Below are 17144 nucleotides of genomic sequence, written 5' to 3' on the forward strand. Positions count from 1 at the left end.
GCTGGTATTGGTCCACTGTGTTTTATCAAGGGCAGGGTCAATGCAGCTAGCTATCAGGAGATTTTGGAGCACTTCATGCTTCCATCTGCTGAAAAGCTTTATGGAGATGAAGATTTCATTTTTCAGCACGACCTGGCACCTGCTCACAGTGCCAAAACCACTGGTAAATGGTTTACTGACCATGGTATCACTGTGCTCAATTGGCCTGCCAACTCTCCTGACCTGAACCCCATAGAGAATCTGTGGGATATTGTGAAGAGAACATTGAGAGACTCAAGACCCAACACTCTGGATGAGCTAAAGGCCGCTATCGAAGCATCCTGGGCCTCCATAAGACCTCAGCAGTGCCACAGGCTGATTGCCTCCATGCCACGCCGCATTGAAGCAGTCATTTCTGCCAAAGGATTCCCAACCAAGTATTGAGTGCATAACTGTACATGAAGGTTGACGTTTTTTGTATTAAAAACACTTTTCTTTTATTGGTCGGATGAAATATGCTAATTTTGTGAGATAGGAATTTTGGGTTTTCATGAGCTGTATGCCACAATCATCTGTATTAAGACAATAAAAGACCTGAAATATTTCAGTTAGTGTGCAATGAATCTAAAATATATGAATGTTAAATTTTCATCATGACATTTTGGAAAATAATGAACTTTATCACAATATGCTAATATTTTGAGAAGGACCTGTACAAGTCCTGCACAGTGGTCAGAGGGATTTTAAGCCATTCTTCTTGCAGGATAGTGGCCAGGTCACTACGTGATACTGGTGGAGGAAAACGTTTCCTGAGTCGCTCCTCCAAAACACCCCAAAGTGGCTCAATAATATTTAGATCTGGTGACTGTGCAGGCCATGGGAGATGTTCAACTTCACTTTCATGTTCATCAAACCAATCTTTCACCAGTCTTGCTGTGTGTATTGTTGCATTGTCATCCTGATACATGGCACCACCTTCAGGATACAATGTTTGAACCATTGGATGCACATGGTCCTCAAGAATGGTTCGGTAGTCCTTGGCACAAGTATTGGGCCAACGGAATGCCATGGTATGGCAGCCCAACCATCACTGATCCACCCCCATGCTTCACTCTGGGCATGCAACAGTCTGGGTGGTATGCTTCTCCACACCGTAACTCTCCCGGATGTGGGGAAAACAGTAAAGGTGGACTCATCAGAGAACAATACATGTTTCACATTGTCCATAGCCCAAGATTTGCACTCCTTGCACCATTGAAACCGACGTTTGGCATTGGCATGAGTGACCAAAGGTTTGGCTAAAGCAGCCCGGCCGTGTATATTGACCCTGTGTAGCTCCCGACGGACAGTTCTGGTGGAAACAGGAGAGTTGAGGTGCACATTTAATTCTGCCGTGATTTGGGCAGCCGTGGTTTTATGTTTTTTGATACAATCCAGGTTAGCACCCAAATATCCCTTTCAGACAGCTTCCTCTTGTGTCCACAGTTAATCCTGTTGGATGTGGTTCGTCCTTCTTGGTGGTATGCTGACATTACCCTGGATACCGTGGCTCTTGATACATCACAAAGACTTGCTGTCTTGGTCACAGATGCGCCAGCAAGACATGCACCAACAATTTGTCCTCTTTTGAACTCTGGTATGTCACCCATAATGTTGTGTGCATTTCAATATTTTGAGCAAAACTGTGCTCTTACTGGTGCAATGTGCAATCAATGAAGACTGGCTACCAGGCTGGTCCAATGTAGCCATGAAACCTCCCACACTAAAATGACAGGTGTTTCATTGTCTAACCCCTTTATATATATATATAAATATATATATTTTGCCTTTTCTTTGGCCATAGTTGTGCTTGGACCCATGTCTCTATCTGAAACAGAATATTGAGGCATATTCCTCCATGTGAGAAGATTGTTGTCTTTTGGTTACAGTAAGTCATGAGAGTGTATTCTGTCTGCTGATTGGCCTAGTTGCTGTTGACTCGAGTGACGAGACTGAATGTTGTCCCCCGAATGGCTTCTGAGGCATGCATTCCTTGAATGGAGACTTTCATATACCTCTCTTTTACCGCGTATGCGCTGTCCCATTTGTTGTCTTTTCGAGACAGTATGAATACTCAATAATGCTAAATGGCACATTGTCAAAGCCACATTTATGATACTATCATTGACAAAATATATTGCCCACCTCTATAGCCATACATGGCAAGGTTTATCAAAGTAAAAAATAATTCACTGAAGATAACCGCAAACCTGTCATTACCACATGTGCATCAGTGTTGGGGAAAAAGTGAATGTAAACAGAATAGAAGAGTCTTCTGTTCAGATCTCCCAGCTGACATGATGTTGTCTCACCTGGTAGGTATCCTGTCCTTTCATTTGGGAAAGAGAGGAAGGAGTCGACAATAGCTGCCCTGCGCTGTAGTATGGTGGATATCATTTCCAGACCCTCTGGTCCCAGCAGTTCAAACAGCTAAGGGAAAGCAGAGATAGAAGGAGTGTTACACTCTTTAGCGACACACATCAAAACATGTAAACACATCCAATGGTGACCAACATCCAACACCGTGCTTCTGCCAAGGCTGAACACCTGGTAATTACCATCCGCCTGTTGCAGAATATGCTCCGCCGCTTAGCCTCCCAAACATGGCCACCTGGCACTTAGTGACTAACAGAAAAACAACAACAAATCCTGCACAGAGCCACAGCACTCATCTAAATGCTCAACAAAGAAATCGTTTCTAATTAATAGAACAGTTGATGTGAATGTGCAGCATGTATAGTTCAGATCTAGAAATGTTTCTTTGGGTTGCTTTCAGTTTTTATCTTTCAAACCTGCACATGAGAATACTGTAGATAGATTTTTATTTCAGGTATCTCTGCTCAATTATAGAAAAAAAATTAATCCAGATTAATTTGGTCAGTACTGAAATCATGTCTATTTAAAATATCATTCACCAGTTGTTTGGTAATATAATGCAGTTCCTGCAGCAGGAGAACAGTGAATTGAATTGAACATGAAAAAAACTAATAAGACATTTAGTGCCCTAAAAAAAAACAGAAAAATCAAAATTGGGAATAAATTAAAAAAATATATTTACATATCAAGAGAAAAACTAAATTAAATTTTTTTTAAAAAATAATAATCTTACCTATAGACATGGGAGAAACCACTATATCTCTCTAAAACTGAACAGCTTCTCTCCTTTGTACACGAGGCCCCTCTCTTTCTGGCGCCCATGTACAAAGCGTACTACAAAGCGTACTTAGGCACAAAAATGCGCAATGTTTTATGCACAACTCTGCATGTACTAAAATGAAATTTGCGTGAAAGTGTGCGTAAATCCACGCAAACCTTTCACCTGCCATGAAAATGTGAGGAATTCACGTAAACTTTTTCAATCGACAAGAATAAACTACAGAGAACTAAAACTCACATAAATTCACTGAATATGACTCCATTCAGCTTTATTTATTTCATGGAGCATAAAACCTGATGTTTCTTCTTGAGTTTGAGCTTTTACGGTATAAACCCGAGCGATAAAACTGAATCACATTTAGTCTCATACAATAATGTAACACACCTCAGAAAATGGTTGAAACAACCTCAGTCGGATATAAATTTTAAAACTTACTCCATTTTGTCTCCTGTAAATGCTCATCTGTGCGCTGAGGAGCATAAAATGCATGTGAATCATCTAAGGGACACTTACATTCTCACTGAAAAAGAAAACTTGTGTTGGATCAGCAGATTAATTTTAAACAAGTCTGGTTTGATGATTCCTACAGTGGACCGCCTGGAGACAATCACACGTCCATAAATAGCTGCGTAAAGTTGAGCGTTATTGTGGACCAATGGCAGCTTTGGCACAGTTGGAGGACTGATCTGCTGGCACATGACGATGCATGGCTTACCGATCAGTTGAAATTGCCCAGGACATTTTTTTTTTTTTGGAGTTCTGCATGGAGCTGGCCTCAGTGTTACAGAGGGAAACCAGAAGGAACAGCGAGTCTCTGGTGCCGGTTCCAGTTCTCGCTGCGCTGTGGTCCTTTACTGGAGCTTTTCAGACGGAGCCAACTGACAGGTCGTGTATTTGACAGTCATCAATGAGCACATCCAAGCCATCCATATGGGTCGGGCTCATCTGTATGTTGCTCACATATGATAAGTTCTCCTAAACTGTGGCTCTCATTTGAGTGTGGATCCGATTTCTGAATGTAATCAGAGCTACGGACTGGACTCATACTGCTATAAGAGCCCAATCTGTAGGTGAAAATAAATATATGAATAGAAGGCATTTTCATTCAATATATGAGCGACCTATTTATGATGCGCTAATGTGCCTCACTAATGCAGTGGCACATTGGCCTCCTCAGCTCATGATTCTTTTATACTATAATAATTCTAAGTGTTGGGAACAAATCCCAAGCAGACTCTGTGCGCAATGGCGACTTCTATGCAATTTTCAATTTTTTTATGTGGCGTCCTGAATGGTTGTAAATATTTAAAGTACATCAGATAGGAAGACTGTCACCATGCGCACTAATAGAAATATGGGTGGCATAATCACGTCATTATAATGATCAGCACTGAGCTGTAATTGAGCTTAGTGCAGCGGCTAGAGTGCCGTGTGGATTTGATGCACACATTGTAAAACTTAACGGGTTCGAGCTGACAACTGACAACCTTTTTATTTCAAGCCAGGTTTGAGTCGCTGATGTTATTCAAGTAGTTGTTGGTTTGCTGTAATTCACTACAAACATCCACCATGGTGTCTCTTATTTTTCCGCTGACTGGAATCGGTTCTTTGACTGTCACAGCATCGTTGCCATGGTTATTTGGATTTGACACCGCAAATTAGGATGTATGAAGGCTACGTGTGCGGTGACATGTCTACGCAGTTTCATACATCTGAATTACTTTTGCGCGCAGCAAGTTTCAGAATTTCTCCCCATTGCACACTTTTAGTATGAAAGCTGCACACTCTTTCGTACATGAGGCCCCTGGTCTTCAATCAGGTTAAAAAAAGCACACATCATCCATCTGTTCATTGAACTCCACTGGCTTCCCTTAGCTGCCCACATCAAATTCAAATCACTGATTTTAGCCTACAAAGTGCTTAATGTTACAGCTCTGATCTACTTGAATGCCCTCACAAAGGCTTATGTCGCCACTCAGTCACCAAGGGATGGACAGCTGGTGCAGTGCCTACACCAGTTTTAAGACTTTTCATGTGTTATTCCACCATGGTGGAAAGACCTACTGAGTTCTACCAAAACAGGGGCCACCCTGTCTATCTTAAAGAAATTGTTGAAGACGTAGCTCTTTAGAGAGCATCTTCTACCCTAGCAGCTACCCAGTACTTCCTACCCCCTCTACTACACTACTATATCTCAGTGCACTTTGCTCTAGGCCTGCACCCCATTTCTCCCTAGTCTCCTCTGACAGAACCTGACTAGTGGTCTTCTTCCAAACTAGTTTATTGTACCTTTGATATTAACTGCATTGTTATGTCCTTACTTGCAAGTTGCTTGGAAAACGTGTCTGCCATATACATAAACATAAAGTAAATTAATAACAGCTAATGAAAAATACCAGATACTTTTTACCAAACAAATTTGCTCACATTTAGCGCACTAAGCTTTAGAAAGGCTCTAAATATCTTTAAATTTAGGGAAAACACATTGAATAAATTCCAGTCATGTTTTATATTAGATGCTTATAGACAGCTCTTTTTTTAACTTCAGGTAGTTGCAGAGATCTGCACATCATCTGTTTTTGATTCACCTGCTGGGGCTGCCGGGTGTTGGTTGCTATTGTGTACTTTTGCAGTTGTGCTCCTGATTGTTTCTACGAATTGTGCCTGTGAGACCTTTTGTTGCTCCTCTACTCTCTCCTAGATTCTTTCTGCCATCTTTACTCACACTGACTTTTAACATGACATCTTTAAGCAAGTGGGTTCAGGCTTCAAAAGTGTGCATCAGATGGGTAACATTACAAATTAAGAAGATAATGACTATAGATTTTTTTGACAAGCTATTTTGTGATCATTTGGCGGCAGTATTGAAAAGGAAAGACAAATACGATGAAAGCACAGATCTACTTACAAATGTTTTCTTCTGTGATCCCTTTAATTTGTTCTAAACTTCTACGTGGTCCACTCAGTTATACAGGTCCTTCTCAAAATATTAGCATATTGTGATAAAGTTCATTATTTTCCATAATGTCATGGTGAAAATTTAACATTCATATATTTTATATTCATTGCACACTAACTGAAATATTTCAGGTCTTTTATTGTCTTAATACGGATGATTGTGGCATACAGCTCATGAAAACCCAAAATTCCTATCTCACAAAATTAGCATATTTCATCCGACCAATAAAAGAAAAGTGTTTTTAATACAAAAAACGTCAACCTTCATGTACAGTTATGCACTCAATACTTGGTTGGGAATCCTTTGGCAGAAATGACTGCTTCAATGCGGCGTGGCATGGAGGCAATCGGCCTGTGGCACTGCTGAGGTCTTATGGAGGCCCAGGATGCTTCGATAGCGGCCTTTAGCTCATCCAGAGTGTTGGGTCTTGAGTCTCTCAACGTTCTCTTCACAATATCCCACAGATTCTCTATGGGGTTCAGGTCAGGAGAGTTGGCAGGCCAATTGAGCACAGTGATACCATGGTCAGTAAACCATTTACCAGGGGTTTTGGCACTGTGAGCAGGTGCCGGGTTGTGCTGAAAAATGAAATCTTCATCTCCATAAAGCTTTTCAGCAGATGGAAGCATGAAGTGCTCCAAAATCTCCTGATAGCTAGCTGCATTGACCCTGCCCTTGATAAAACACAGTGGACCAACACCAGCAGCTGACACGGCACCCCAGACCATCACTGACTGTGGGTACTTGACACTGGACTTCTGGCATTTTGGCATTTCCTTCTCCCCAGTCTTCCTCCAGACTCTGGCACCTTGATTTCCGAATGACATGCAGAATTTGCTTTCATCCGAAAAAAGTACTTTGGACCACTGAGCAACAGTCCAGTGCTGCTTCTCTGTAGCCCAGGTCAGGCGCTTCTGCCGCTGTTTCTGGTTCAAAAGTGGCTTGACCTGGGGAATGCGGCACCTGTAGCCCATTTCCTGCACATGCCTGTGCACGGTGGCTCTGGATGTTTCTACTCCATACTCAGTCCACTGCTTCCGCAGGTCCCCCAAGGTCTGGAATCGGCCCTTCTCCACAATCTTCCTCAGGGTCCGGTCACCTCTTCTCGTTGTGCAGCGTTTTCTGCCACACTTTTTCCTTCCCACAGACTTCCCACTGAGGTGCCTTGATACAGCACTCTGGGAACAGCCTATTCGTTCAGAAATTTCTTTCTGTGTCTTATCCTCTTGCTTGAGGGTGTCAATAATGGCCTTCTGGACAGCAGTCAGGTTGGCAGTCTTACCCATGATTGGGGTTTTGAGTGATGAACCAGGCTGGGAGTTTTAAAGGCCTCAGGAATCTTTTGCAGGTGTTTAGAGTTAACTCGTTGATTCAGATGATTAGGTTCATAGCTCGTTTAGAGACCCTTTTAATGATATGCTAATTTTGTGAGATAGGAATTTTGGGTTTTCATGAGCTGTATGCCAAAATCATCCGTATTAAGACAATAAAAGACCTGAAATATTTCAGTTAGTGTGCAATGAATCTAAAATATATGAATGTTAAATTTTCATCATGACATTATGGAAAATAATGAACTTTATCACAATATGCTAATATTTTGAGAAGGACCTGTATTGTCACATTACAACTACAAACAAATATATTTTAGAGGAATTTTATGTGAAAAACCAACCCAAAGTCACGTACAATTGTAAAGTGGAAAAAATGATACATGATTTAAAAAATGTTTTACAAATTAAAAACTGAAAAGTGCACTGTGCAAAAGTATTCAGCCCCCTTTACTCTGAGAGCAACCAATTGCCTTCAGAAGTTGCCTGATGATTGCTAATGACTAAATAGAGTCCACCTGTGTGTAATCTAATCTCAGTACAAATACAGCTGCTCTGTGACGGCCTCAGAGGTTGGTTATGGGTGTATTCACACTTGCCACTTTTGGTCCGCTTTAAACGGACCAGAGTTCGTTTCCCCCCTTGGTCCGGACCTTTTGTGCAGGTGTGAATACACTCAAGCGAACCCTGGTCCGCACCAAACAACCGGGCCGAGACCCACTTTTTGAGGTGGTCTCGGTCCACTTCCAAACGGACTCTGGTGCGGTTCGCTTATGGTCTGAATACAAACCGGGCCCGATCCGAACCAACTACGAAAAGCGTACGTCTCTTTGGACATAAAAGGCCACCGTAGCCGCTAGCAAAGTTGTGTGTTGTAAGGTAATCATACCTGATATGCTGTGCGTTGCTTAGCAAAGCTACTGGCTTGTTGTGGGACAAGGTACGTAGAGAACATCGGCGTTCAGCACGCATTCTCCGACGGGGTCACAAAATTATAAATGGAACGTCTCAAAGTCTGTGTTGAATGAGCTGCTCTTCAGCCTCACAATAATATTGCAGCTTTAATAACGGCACAAATATGCAGAACAGAGGTGCTGCATGCAGCACGTCTATAGCTGTTTTCCTACATTTCCGGGTTTGTGCTCTGTCCCGCCCTGTCATTTCTGTCCAATGGGAACAATGACCGTCACCCGCATGGCTTTGTTTACAAGTAATAGTTCACTTGCAAAAAGTACAATGTGAAAACAAACCGCACCAAATGAAAAAAATAAAGTACGCTTTTGGTCTGGACCAAAGGACTTTCCTGGTGTGAATACACCCTAAGAGAATATTGGGGAGCAAACAGCATCATGAAGTCCAAGGAGTACAGGAGACAGGTCAGGTATAACGTTGTGGAGAAGTTTAAAGCAGGCTTCGGCAATAAAAAGATTTCCCAAGCTTTAAACATCTCACGGAGCACTTCAATTCATCATGGAATTGGAAAAAGTATCACATGATTGTAAACCTACCAAGGCAAGACTATCCACCTACCCTTGTTGGCCATGTTGGAGACACAGCAAATATGTGGAAGAAGGTGCTTTGGTCAGACAAGACCAAAATTGAACTTTTTGGCCAAAATGCAAAATGCTATGTGTGGTGAAGAACTAACACTGCACATTACTTTGAACACACCATCCCCATTGTCAAATATGGTGGTGCCAGCATCCTGCTCTGGCAGTGCTTCTCTTCAGCAGGGACAGGGAAGGTGGTCAGAGTTAATGGGAAGATGGATGGAGCCAAATACATGGCAATATTGGAAGAAAACCTGCCGGAGTCTACAAAGGACTTGAGACTGGGGCGGAGGTTAATCTTCCAGCAGGACAACAATCCTAAACATAAAGCCAGGGCTACAATGGAATGGAATAGCCCAGTCAAAGTCCAGACCTAAACCCAATCGAGAATCTGTGGCAAGATCTGAAAACTGCTGTTCACAAACGCTCTCTATCTAATCTGACTGAGCTTGAGCTCAGAAGAATGGGCAAAAATTTCAGTCACTGGATATGCAAAGCTGGTAGAGACATACCCTAAAAGACTTGCAGCTGTAATTGCAGCAAACGGTGGTTCCACAAAGTATTGACTCAGGGGGGCTAAATACCTTTGCACAATGCCCTTTTTAGTTGTTTTTTTTAGTAAAAAATTATGTATAATTTTTGTTCCACTTCACATTTGTATACCACTTTGTGTTGTGGAAACGTTCAAGGGGTATGAATACTTTTACAAGCCACTGTATAATATTGCGGACCCTTGTAGTGTGGCATACTCCGTTTTGTAGAGGGAGCTTGTAACTTTGCTGTATGTTTGTCAGACAGCGTAAGGAATACTCTGATTGGATGAAAAATATTTGTTTGCGATTGGCTGATGGTGTGGTTCATTTCCACACGTTTTGTCAAGTTGTGAGTGCAGCAAGCGTGCCGAGGGCGAGCAAAGAGCAGGCAAAGCAAGAGTTTGTTGGGAATTGAGCACGTGCCAGAACACCGTGTGCCAGCGTGTGTGAGATTTAAATGCAAACACCACAAATAATTGTTCACTCACAGACTTATAAGCTCACATCAAAGAAAATACAAAGTTGGGATTACTTTGGCTCTAAACTGGATGAAAGAGGAAACCACAGGAAACCACACGCGCCCCCTGTTCACAGATGTTTGAGGTCTCATAGTCTAGCGTACCAATTTTCTACATATCTGGTGACAAATTCCTACATTTCCTATGCTTTGTGCCATGGCGTCATTGAGCGGGGCGGCAAAGCTAATTTGTGGTGTACCTTTGTAAAAACAAAAAGAAAGGAAGGTGATATTAAAGGCCATTAAACCACACTAAAGACGAAAAAGGAAAATACACCTTAGTCCATAGCAGCGCAGAGTCAGTGGAAAAACCCACTAAGTTTTTCAACTGAGCAGTTTATTGTGTGATACCGTGTATGTGGTTCTAAAAATTGAGCTTTGCACGTATGTCCGCGGAGTCAAGTAGACTATGGCCCTGTCCCAATACCTATACTACACCCTATGCCCCTCTATGAAGTATGTACTTTGTAAAAGTGCACGTATGGGTTGAAGTGCACAGGTTGCAAAATTGGAGAATTGGGACAGTAGAGGTTATGTCATCGTCCTGCAGCGTAATTGCGACATCAGAAATGGCAGGACCCGTTGCTGTTTTTGCAGTCTTGCTGCCAAATAATATTTTAAAACTGCAACAAGCAATTGTTTTGAGGAGAGGAAAGCGGAGAAATTGAAGGAGGCTCATACATCAGACTCTCGCCGAGGCAGAAGTGTTTGTTGGTAAGGTAACTTAAATGTTATGGGCTACTGACTGACCAGAATTACTCTGAAGCTAGAGGCTTCAGAGTAATTCTGCTGACGATAAATAAAAATGTATCGTCAGCTTGCTGTCTTAAAGTGGCTTTTTTTTTCCTTTTCTTTTGGAGTCATAGCTTCTTACTCCAAGTGGCCTTTCAGTACATGTAACATGATTTGTTTCACTGAAGATAATGATAATCTCTTAACCACTTCAGCAGCATCTTAAGAAGCTATGCATTTTGTTCTGGGTTAATACAATTGGCACCATAACATGTTTATCTCTGGGATAAAGAGCCCCTCATCTTCCAGAAGAAAATGACGGCTAGACAGTCCCATACTGTTTACATTTGGATATGATTGTTTAAACAGATTATCATGGCACATTCAGGCATCTGGAAACTGTACCCAAGAATGATGTCCACAACTCTGTTTCTTATATCTTTAGTTATTTCTTTTCACTGATCCATTTTAGTTTTTACATGAGGAAGCAGTGTGTTGCTTCCATTTAACTCAGAATTTAACCAATCAGAAGCTTTCAAAACCATATCATAAACTGGGCTTTCCCAAATTTGAACATTTGAATTTGAAGCAAGCAAAAACATTCTATAAACAAATGACTCATTATTGATTCCGGCATTTAACAAACAGAAATCATTTGGGCAATCTTAACTCACATAAATCACTGAGGAAAAGAAGGGTTGTGTTTCTTTTTTAAACAGTTTATGTAAAAATCCAGTTTTAATTGTGTATAAGAACCATTACATCATATTATGACCTCAGAAGTTTATGTGTACAAAATCAGAGGGAACTGGTAATATGAGCTACTTATTTTCAATCGTTTGGAAATTATGTGAGGAAAAAGACACACCCCTAGTCTGATGGGTTGTACAGCCTAACCTTTATGTGAAAAAATAATAGAACAAAATGAAATTCTCCCTGTATAAAAAAGAAATAGTTTTGAAAAAGTATAAGTACAGTTAAAAACAGTGTTCAAAATAAAATGTTGAATGCAGCCTAATGACGATCCACTTTACTGCTCCCTTGTTGAGCTCTGTGACTACCACAAAATGTCAGCTTTCCAGGGATACCAATGAGAAATAATAAGGACCAAGTTCTTTCATTGTTAGCTTTAATGGCACTGAGTGCAAAGCCTTTTAACTTTACTGTTGACTTTGGAGTCACACAGAGGTAGATGCATAGAAAGCCTGCAGGTGCACTCCCACTCATTCTCACACACACATTCACACACACTGCATTCTACATCTAAAGATGTCAGTGGGAGAGTTCAGTCCCAAATGTCAACTACGTGAGGAACATTGAAATCAACTGTAACCAGCTTAAGTTGTACAATTCAGGCAATGTGGTTATAAAAGATAAAAACCTGGGAGGGTAGAGGAATAAAAACAGGAAAAATAAAGAACCAAACAGAATGATAAAAACCTTTCAGGCCTTTCTGATAAATAAAAGCCAATGTTTAATAGGGGTGTTTCATAAAGTGGAGAGCAAAACATTGCAAAGATAATTGTTTCGTTATTTTGAGCACATTATAGCATATTCATCCACGTATTTCACAGAAAAAATTGTTAAAAGGAAGGTATTTTACTGGACACATCCTTACCCTGATAATTTCTTTTATCGCTGTAAATGCAGTGGAAACAGAGTAGAGGAAATAATGGCCACAGAAAACTGCAATTTATTTCAGTTAAATGCATCATATGAAGATAAATTGCCTATCAGCATACATATGACAAGGGGATGCAACCTAAGTTGACCAAATTCTATAACTAAAGATGTTGTTTCCCATTTTTTATGTTTCAGAAATATATTTCTTTTAAACTTTTATATTAACAGACAGCATTGAGATGAATCTAATTTTGCAAGTTTATAGAATCTGCTTGTTTGTGCCTCTGTACATTTTTTTTTAGTAGACTGCTTTGGTCATAATTAAAAAAGGGAGCTTGAACATGTGTTTGTAAATCAGCACTTTGTAGAAACTCTCTGCAGCAGCAAAACAGCCAGTTAAATGAAAATATTTGTTAGCTATTGACAGCTGTACATATTTATGGTACATATTGAATGCAAAATGCCTACCAATGATTATAAGCCTGCTATAAGCTTGCATCAGTCTTTAACATCTGTTTGCTTCTTTTCTCTGACCTCATGTTTGCTTTCTCTTCTCAAATGAATGTTTAATAATGCTTGTCTCATTTACATTTACACTTATGTTTAGCGATTAAAAAAAACAAAACACGAATTGAAATCTGCTTCGATAGCGGCCTTTAGCTCATCCAGAGTGTTGGGTCTTGAGTCTCTCAACGTTCTCTTCACAATATCCCACAGATTCTCTATGGGGTTCAGGTCAGGAGAGTTGGCAGGCCAATTGAGCACAGTGATACCATGGTCAGTAAACCATTTATCAGTGGTTTTGGCACTGTGAGCAGGTGCCAGGTCGTGCTGAAAAATGAAATCTTCATCTCCATAAAGCTTTTCAGCAGATGGAAGCATAAAGTGCTCCAAAATCTCCTGATAGCTAGCTGCATTGACCCTGCCCTTAATAAAACACAGTGGACCAACACCAGCAGCTGACACGGCACCCCAGACCATCACTGACTGTGGGTACTTGACACTGGACTTCTGGCATTTTGGCATTTCCTTCTCCCCAGTCTTCCTCCAGACTCTGGCACCTTGATTTCCGAATGACATGCAGAATTTGCTTTCATCCGAAAAAAGTACTTTGGACCACTGAGCAACAATCCAGTGCTGCTTCTCTGTAGCCCAGGTCAGGCGCTTCTGCCGCTGTTTCTGGTTCAAATGTGGCTTGACCTGGGGAATGCGGCACCTGTAGCCCATTTCCTGCACACGCCTGTGCACGGTGGCTCTGGATGTTTCTACTCCAGACTCAGTCCACTGCTTCCGCAGGTCCCCCAAGGTCTGGAATCGGCCCTTCTCCACAATCTTCCTCAGGGTCCGGTCACCTCTTCTCATTGTGCAGCGTTTTCTGCCACACTTTTTCCTTCCCACAGACTTCCCACTGAGGTGCCTTGATACAGCACTCTGGGAACAGCCTATTCGTTCAGAAATTTCTTTCTGTGTCTTACCCTCTTGCTTGAGGGTGTCAATAGTGGCCTTCTGGACAGCAGTCAGGTCGGCAGTCTTACCCATGATTGGGGTTTTGAGTGATGAACCAGGCTGGGAGTTTTAAAGGCCTCAGGAATCTTTTGCAGGTGTTTAGAGTTAACTCGTTGATTCAGATGATTAGGTTCATAGCTCGTTTAGAGACCCTTTTAATGATATGCTAATTTTGTGAGATAGGAATTTTGGGTTTTCATGATCTGTATGCCAAAATCATCCGTATTAAGACAATAAAAGACCTGAAATATTTCAGTTAGTGTGCAATGAATCTAAAATATATGAATGTTAAATTTTCATCATGACATTATGGAAAATAATTAACTTTATCACAATATGCTAATATTTTGAGAAGGACCTGTATAGTCCGTAGCAACCCTTACTTTAGTTAACCAGTTAAGCCCGGAAGTATTTTGGACTAATTTCCACCTGAAATTACATAACTTAAATAAATCAAGTATGGATCCTTAGTTGTACAGTCTAAATGCAAACTTTGGGGATCTGTGTAAAGGCATGATATAAAAGAATATTTTCCAGTGGAAGCACTATTGCAACTGTCTGATTTAAATGTGATTAAACAAAGAAAAAAAATCTAATTTTTTGAGCATTGCTTTTTCACAAAATAATTTAGCAAAATCCTAGGAGAAGCCTTGGGTTGTATACATCCATCCTTGGCTATAACTGCACCAAATTTGGACTGAATCAGTTGAAGCATCTTTGTTTTACAAAAGGTTTTAGTGGGCAAAGTGGAGTTGGCATTTTGGCACAATTAAGCCAAATGTGCCAAATGTGTTTTTCATCTCATAAAAAGGAATCTGGTCAAATAAAAGTGCTGATTTCCATTGTAGGACTCCTTCTGCATATGACATTGACTTTGTCATGACATTTACCCTGTATATCATCAACATGTACCATTTTGCACAGCATAAAATCAATATAACGAAAATAAATTCAACTGAATTGTGTCCATTTGTCTCCAACTGGTAGAATTTTATAATAAAAAAAAAAGAATAATTCATGAACAAATATCAATGTGCAAAAACAAATTCTATAAAAAATATTATTCAAAAATTATTCAAAAATTATAAAGGCACAATATAAAGGCAAAATATTATAAAGGCACAAAAATGTTGATATGCTACACCCCTCCAAAACCCTCTCTTTCATACACCCTTGTCCATACTGGTCATTGTGCTTATTTCTATTCATCTAAATGTTTTTATATATTGTGGTTGACGATACCCAAGTCATATTCCATATTTGTGTCACAAACTTAGCCAATGAAGTTGATAGTGACTCTGATTCTAAATCAAACAAGCTTTGAGAATCAGTCACACACAAACAGACATGCAGCCTCTTTGTTCTGAAGTAGGGGTGGCTAATTGTTGTTTACAGATTTACTACACAACACTAATTACAATCATGAAATAAAAATGCATAAAGAAAGGTGCCTGAGGGACCTTATAAATGTCATTGCGTGTGTTTCTGTAAACCTTCAAGTATTTGTGCAGAACTCAGTTGGGGAATTTTTTTGTGAACATTAAAGCCTCTTCTTGTGAGGGATTTTAGAAACGGCAAAAAATGGGCGTTGCTCTTTTCATATCAGTACTGGGATGCTCGGGCTGCAGGGATTAAGACGGCAACAAGTTCATCGATGAAAGTTGGAACCAACCTTGGCCAGCCGCAGGTTTTAAACATTGTCAGAGAGTTTATAGCCCAGGTTGACGTGGTTAATCTACAGTAGATTTTCTTGCTGAAAATGTACAGTGCTTAGACGGGAGGGTGGTGGGAAGACTTGCACTGTAGCAGTGAGCCCATACATGTGGTCCTTTAAGAGTCATCTCATCTAAACAGTCCATAAAATCTTAAGAAAAACTAAATTTTCAAATATTTATTGGCCCAGTCTTGATGTTTCAAACTATGTCTCTTTTAAATGGGCTTGTGCTTCCGGCTTCCTTACCTTGGGGTCAGGTCTCTGAACATTTAACACCTTGTACTTCTGGACACTCCAGAAAGGTTAAGGTTCTAGAATATGACAGTACTGTGGGAAAAGGAGTTCCTGGTAGATTCAAGTTTGAATCATCTCAAATCTTAGGCAGCTAATTTGCATCTTTGATTTTTACAAAGCATTTCTTGCGACCTTACTATTTGCGACAAAACATTTGATGGTTCTGTGATCACATTCAAATATGTGGTAAGGGGTTTTGCGCCACTTCCTGTTGTCACTGTTGCACTCGGTGGACTATTTGGTGTGTAAAGGCTTTCTCGATTTGATCTGATTTCTCTTTACTGTGACATCTGACTTATTCTAATATAAGCATGTTAAAACACATTTTCTGTTGCTGCACTTTACGTTTTGGCACCCAGTGTTTTACACGGTTTTTCTCGTAGTGGTAAGGGGTCGCTTAGGGTTAGCTTTAGCTCCACCATGGCTACCTGTTCTGTTGTTTCTCAATCTCTCTTTGAGTCTTCTCCTCTCTCCTGCTCACTGTATCAAATGTTCAGTTACACCTCTGCATTCTTTAGTGATAATAGTACATGTAACAAAGGAAGCATTTTGGTAGCTTTGGAGGCAAGGGTGTCTGAATTGAAGGCCCGGCTCCCCTCTGTGGAAAAACCAGCAGATAGCTGAAGCCCTTTAGTCAGCCTGGAGCTAGCAAGGGTAGCTCCCCGTAGCAGTCCTGCAGCAGAGCTCGCACAGCCGGGACCCCAGGCCGGCTCGGTGGTGGTACGTAGAAAGCATAGTCCTAGATCCCTGCCCACGGTCCCCGCCAACCCATCTGTGCTGCTAACAGATTTTCCCTGCTCAGCAACACACCCAGCGTGAAGCCAACTCTGGTGATTAGCAGCTCAATAGTCAGAAACATGGCACTAGAGACACCAGTGACCATATTCAAATGTTAGCCGGGGGGGGGGGGGCAGAATGCGCAACATCAAATACTACCTGAAACTGCTGGCTACAGTTAAGCATAAATACAGTAAAATTTTTATTTTACGCTGGCAGTAATGACACCTGGTTACGCAAATCGGAAGTCACCAAAGTTAGTGTCACTTCGGTGTGTAAGTTTGCCAAAACAATGTCCGACCCAATAATTTTCTCTGGTCCCCTACCTGATCTGACCAGTAACATGTTAGGCAATCATTCAACCGCTGGCTGTCTAGGTGGTGTCCTGAAAACAATATGGGCTACACTGATATTTGCCGAACATTTTGGGGAA

The 17144-nt window shown here is 40.9% G+C and overlaps 1 protein-coding gene across 1 annotated transcript in view; it reads right to left on the reverse strand.

Annotated features, from left to right (window-relative positions):
* The window catches only part of ascc3 (activating signal cointegrator 1 complex subunit 3), a 301858-nt gene that overhangs the window by 262562 nt on the left and 22152 nt on the right, over positions 1 to 17144 (reverse strand). The window contains exon 5 of the mRNA XM_047360681.1: positions 2331 to 2448. Coding sequence (XP_047216637.1) covers positions 2331 to 2448 — 118 coding nt within the window. The remainder of the gene's footprint in view (positions 1 to 2330; positions 2449 to 17144) is intronic.

Source organism: Girardinichthys multiradiatus, chromosome 3, assembly GCF_021462225.1.
Source record: "Girardinichthys multiradiatus isolate DD_20200921_A chromosome 3, DD_fGirMul_XY1, whole genome shotgun sequence".
Taxonomy (NCBI): domain Eukaryota; kingdom Metazoa; phylum Chordata; class Actinopteri; order Cyprinodontiformes; family Goodeidae; genus Girardinichthys; species Girardinichthys multiradiatus.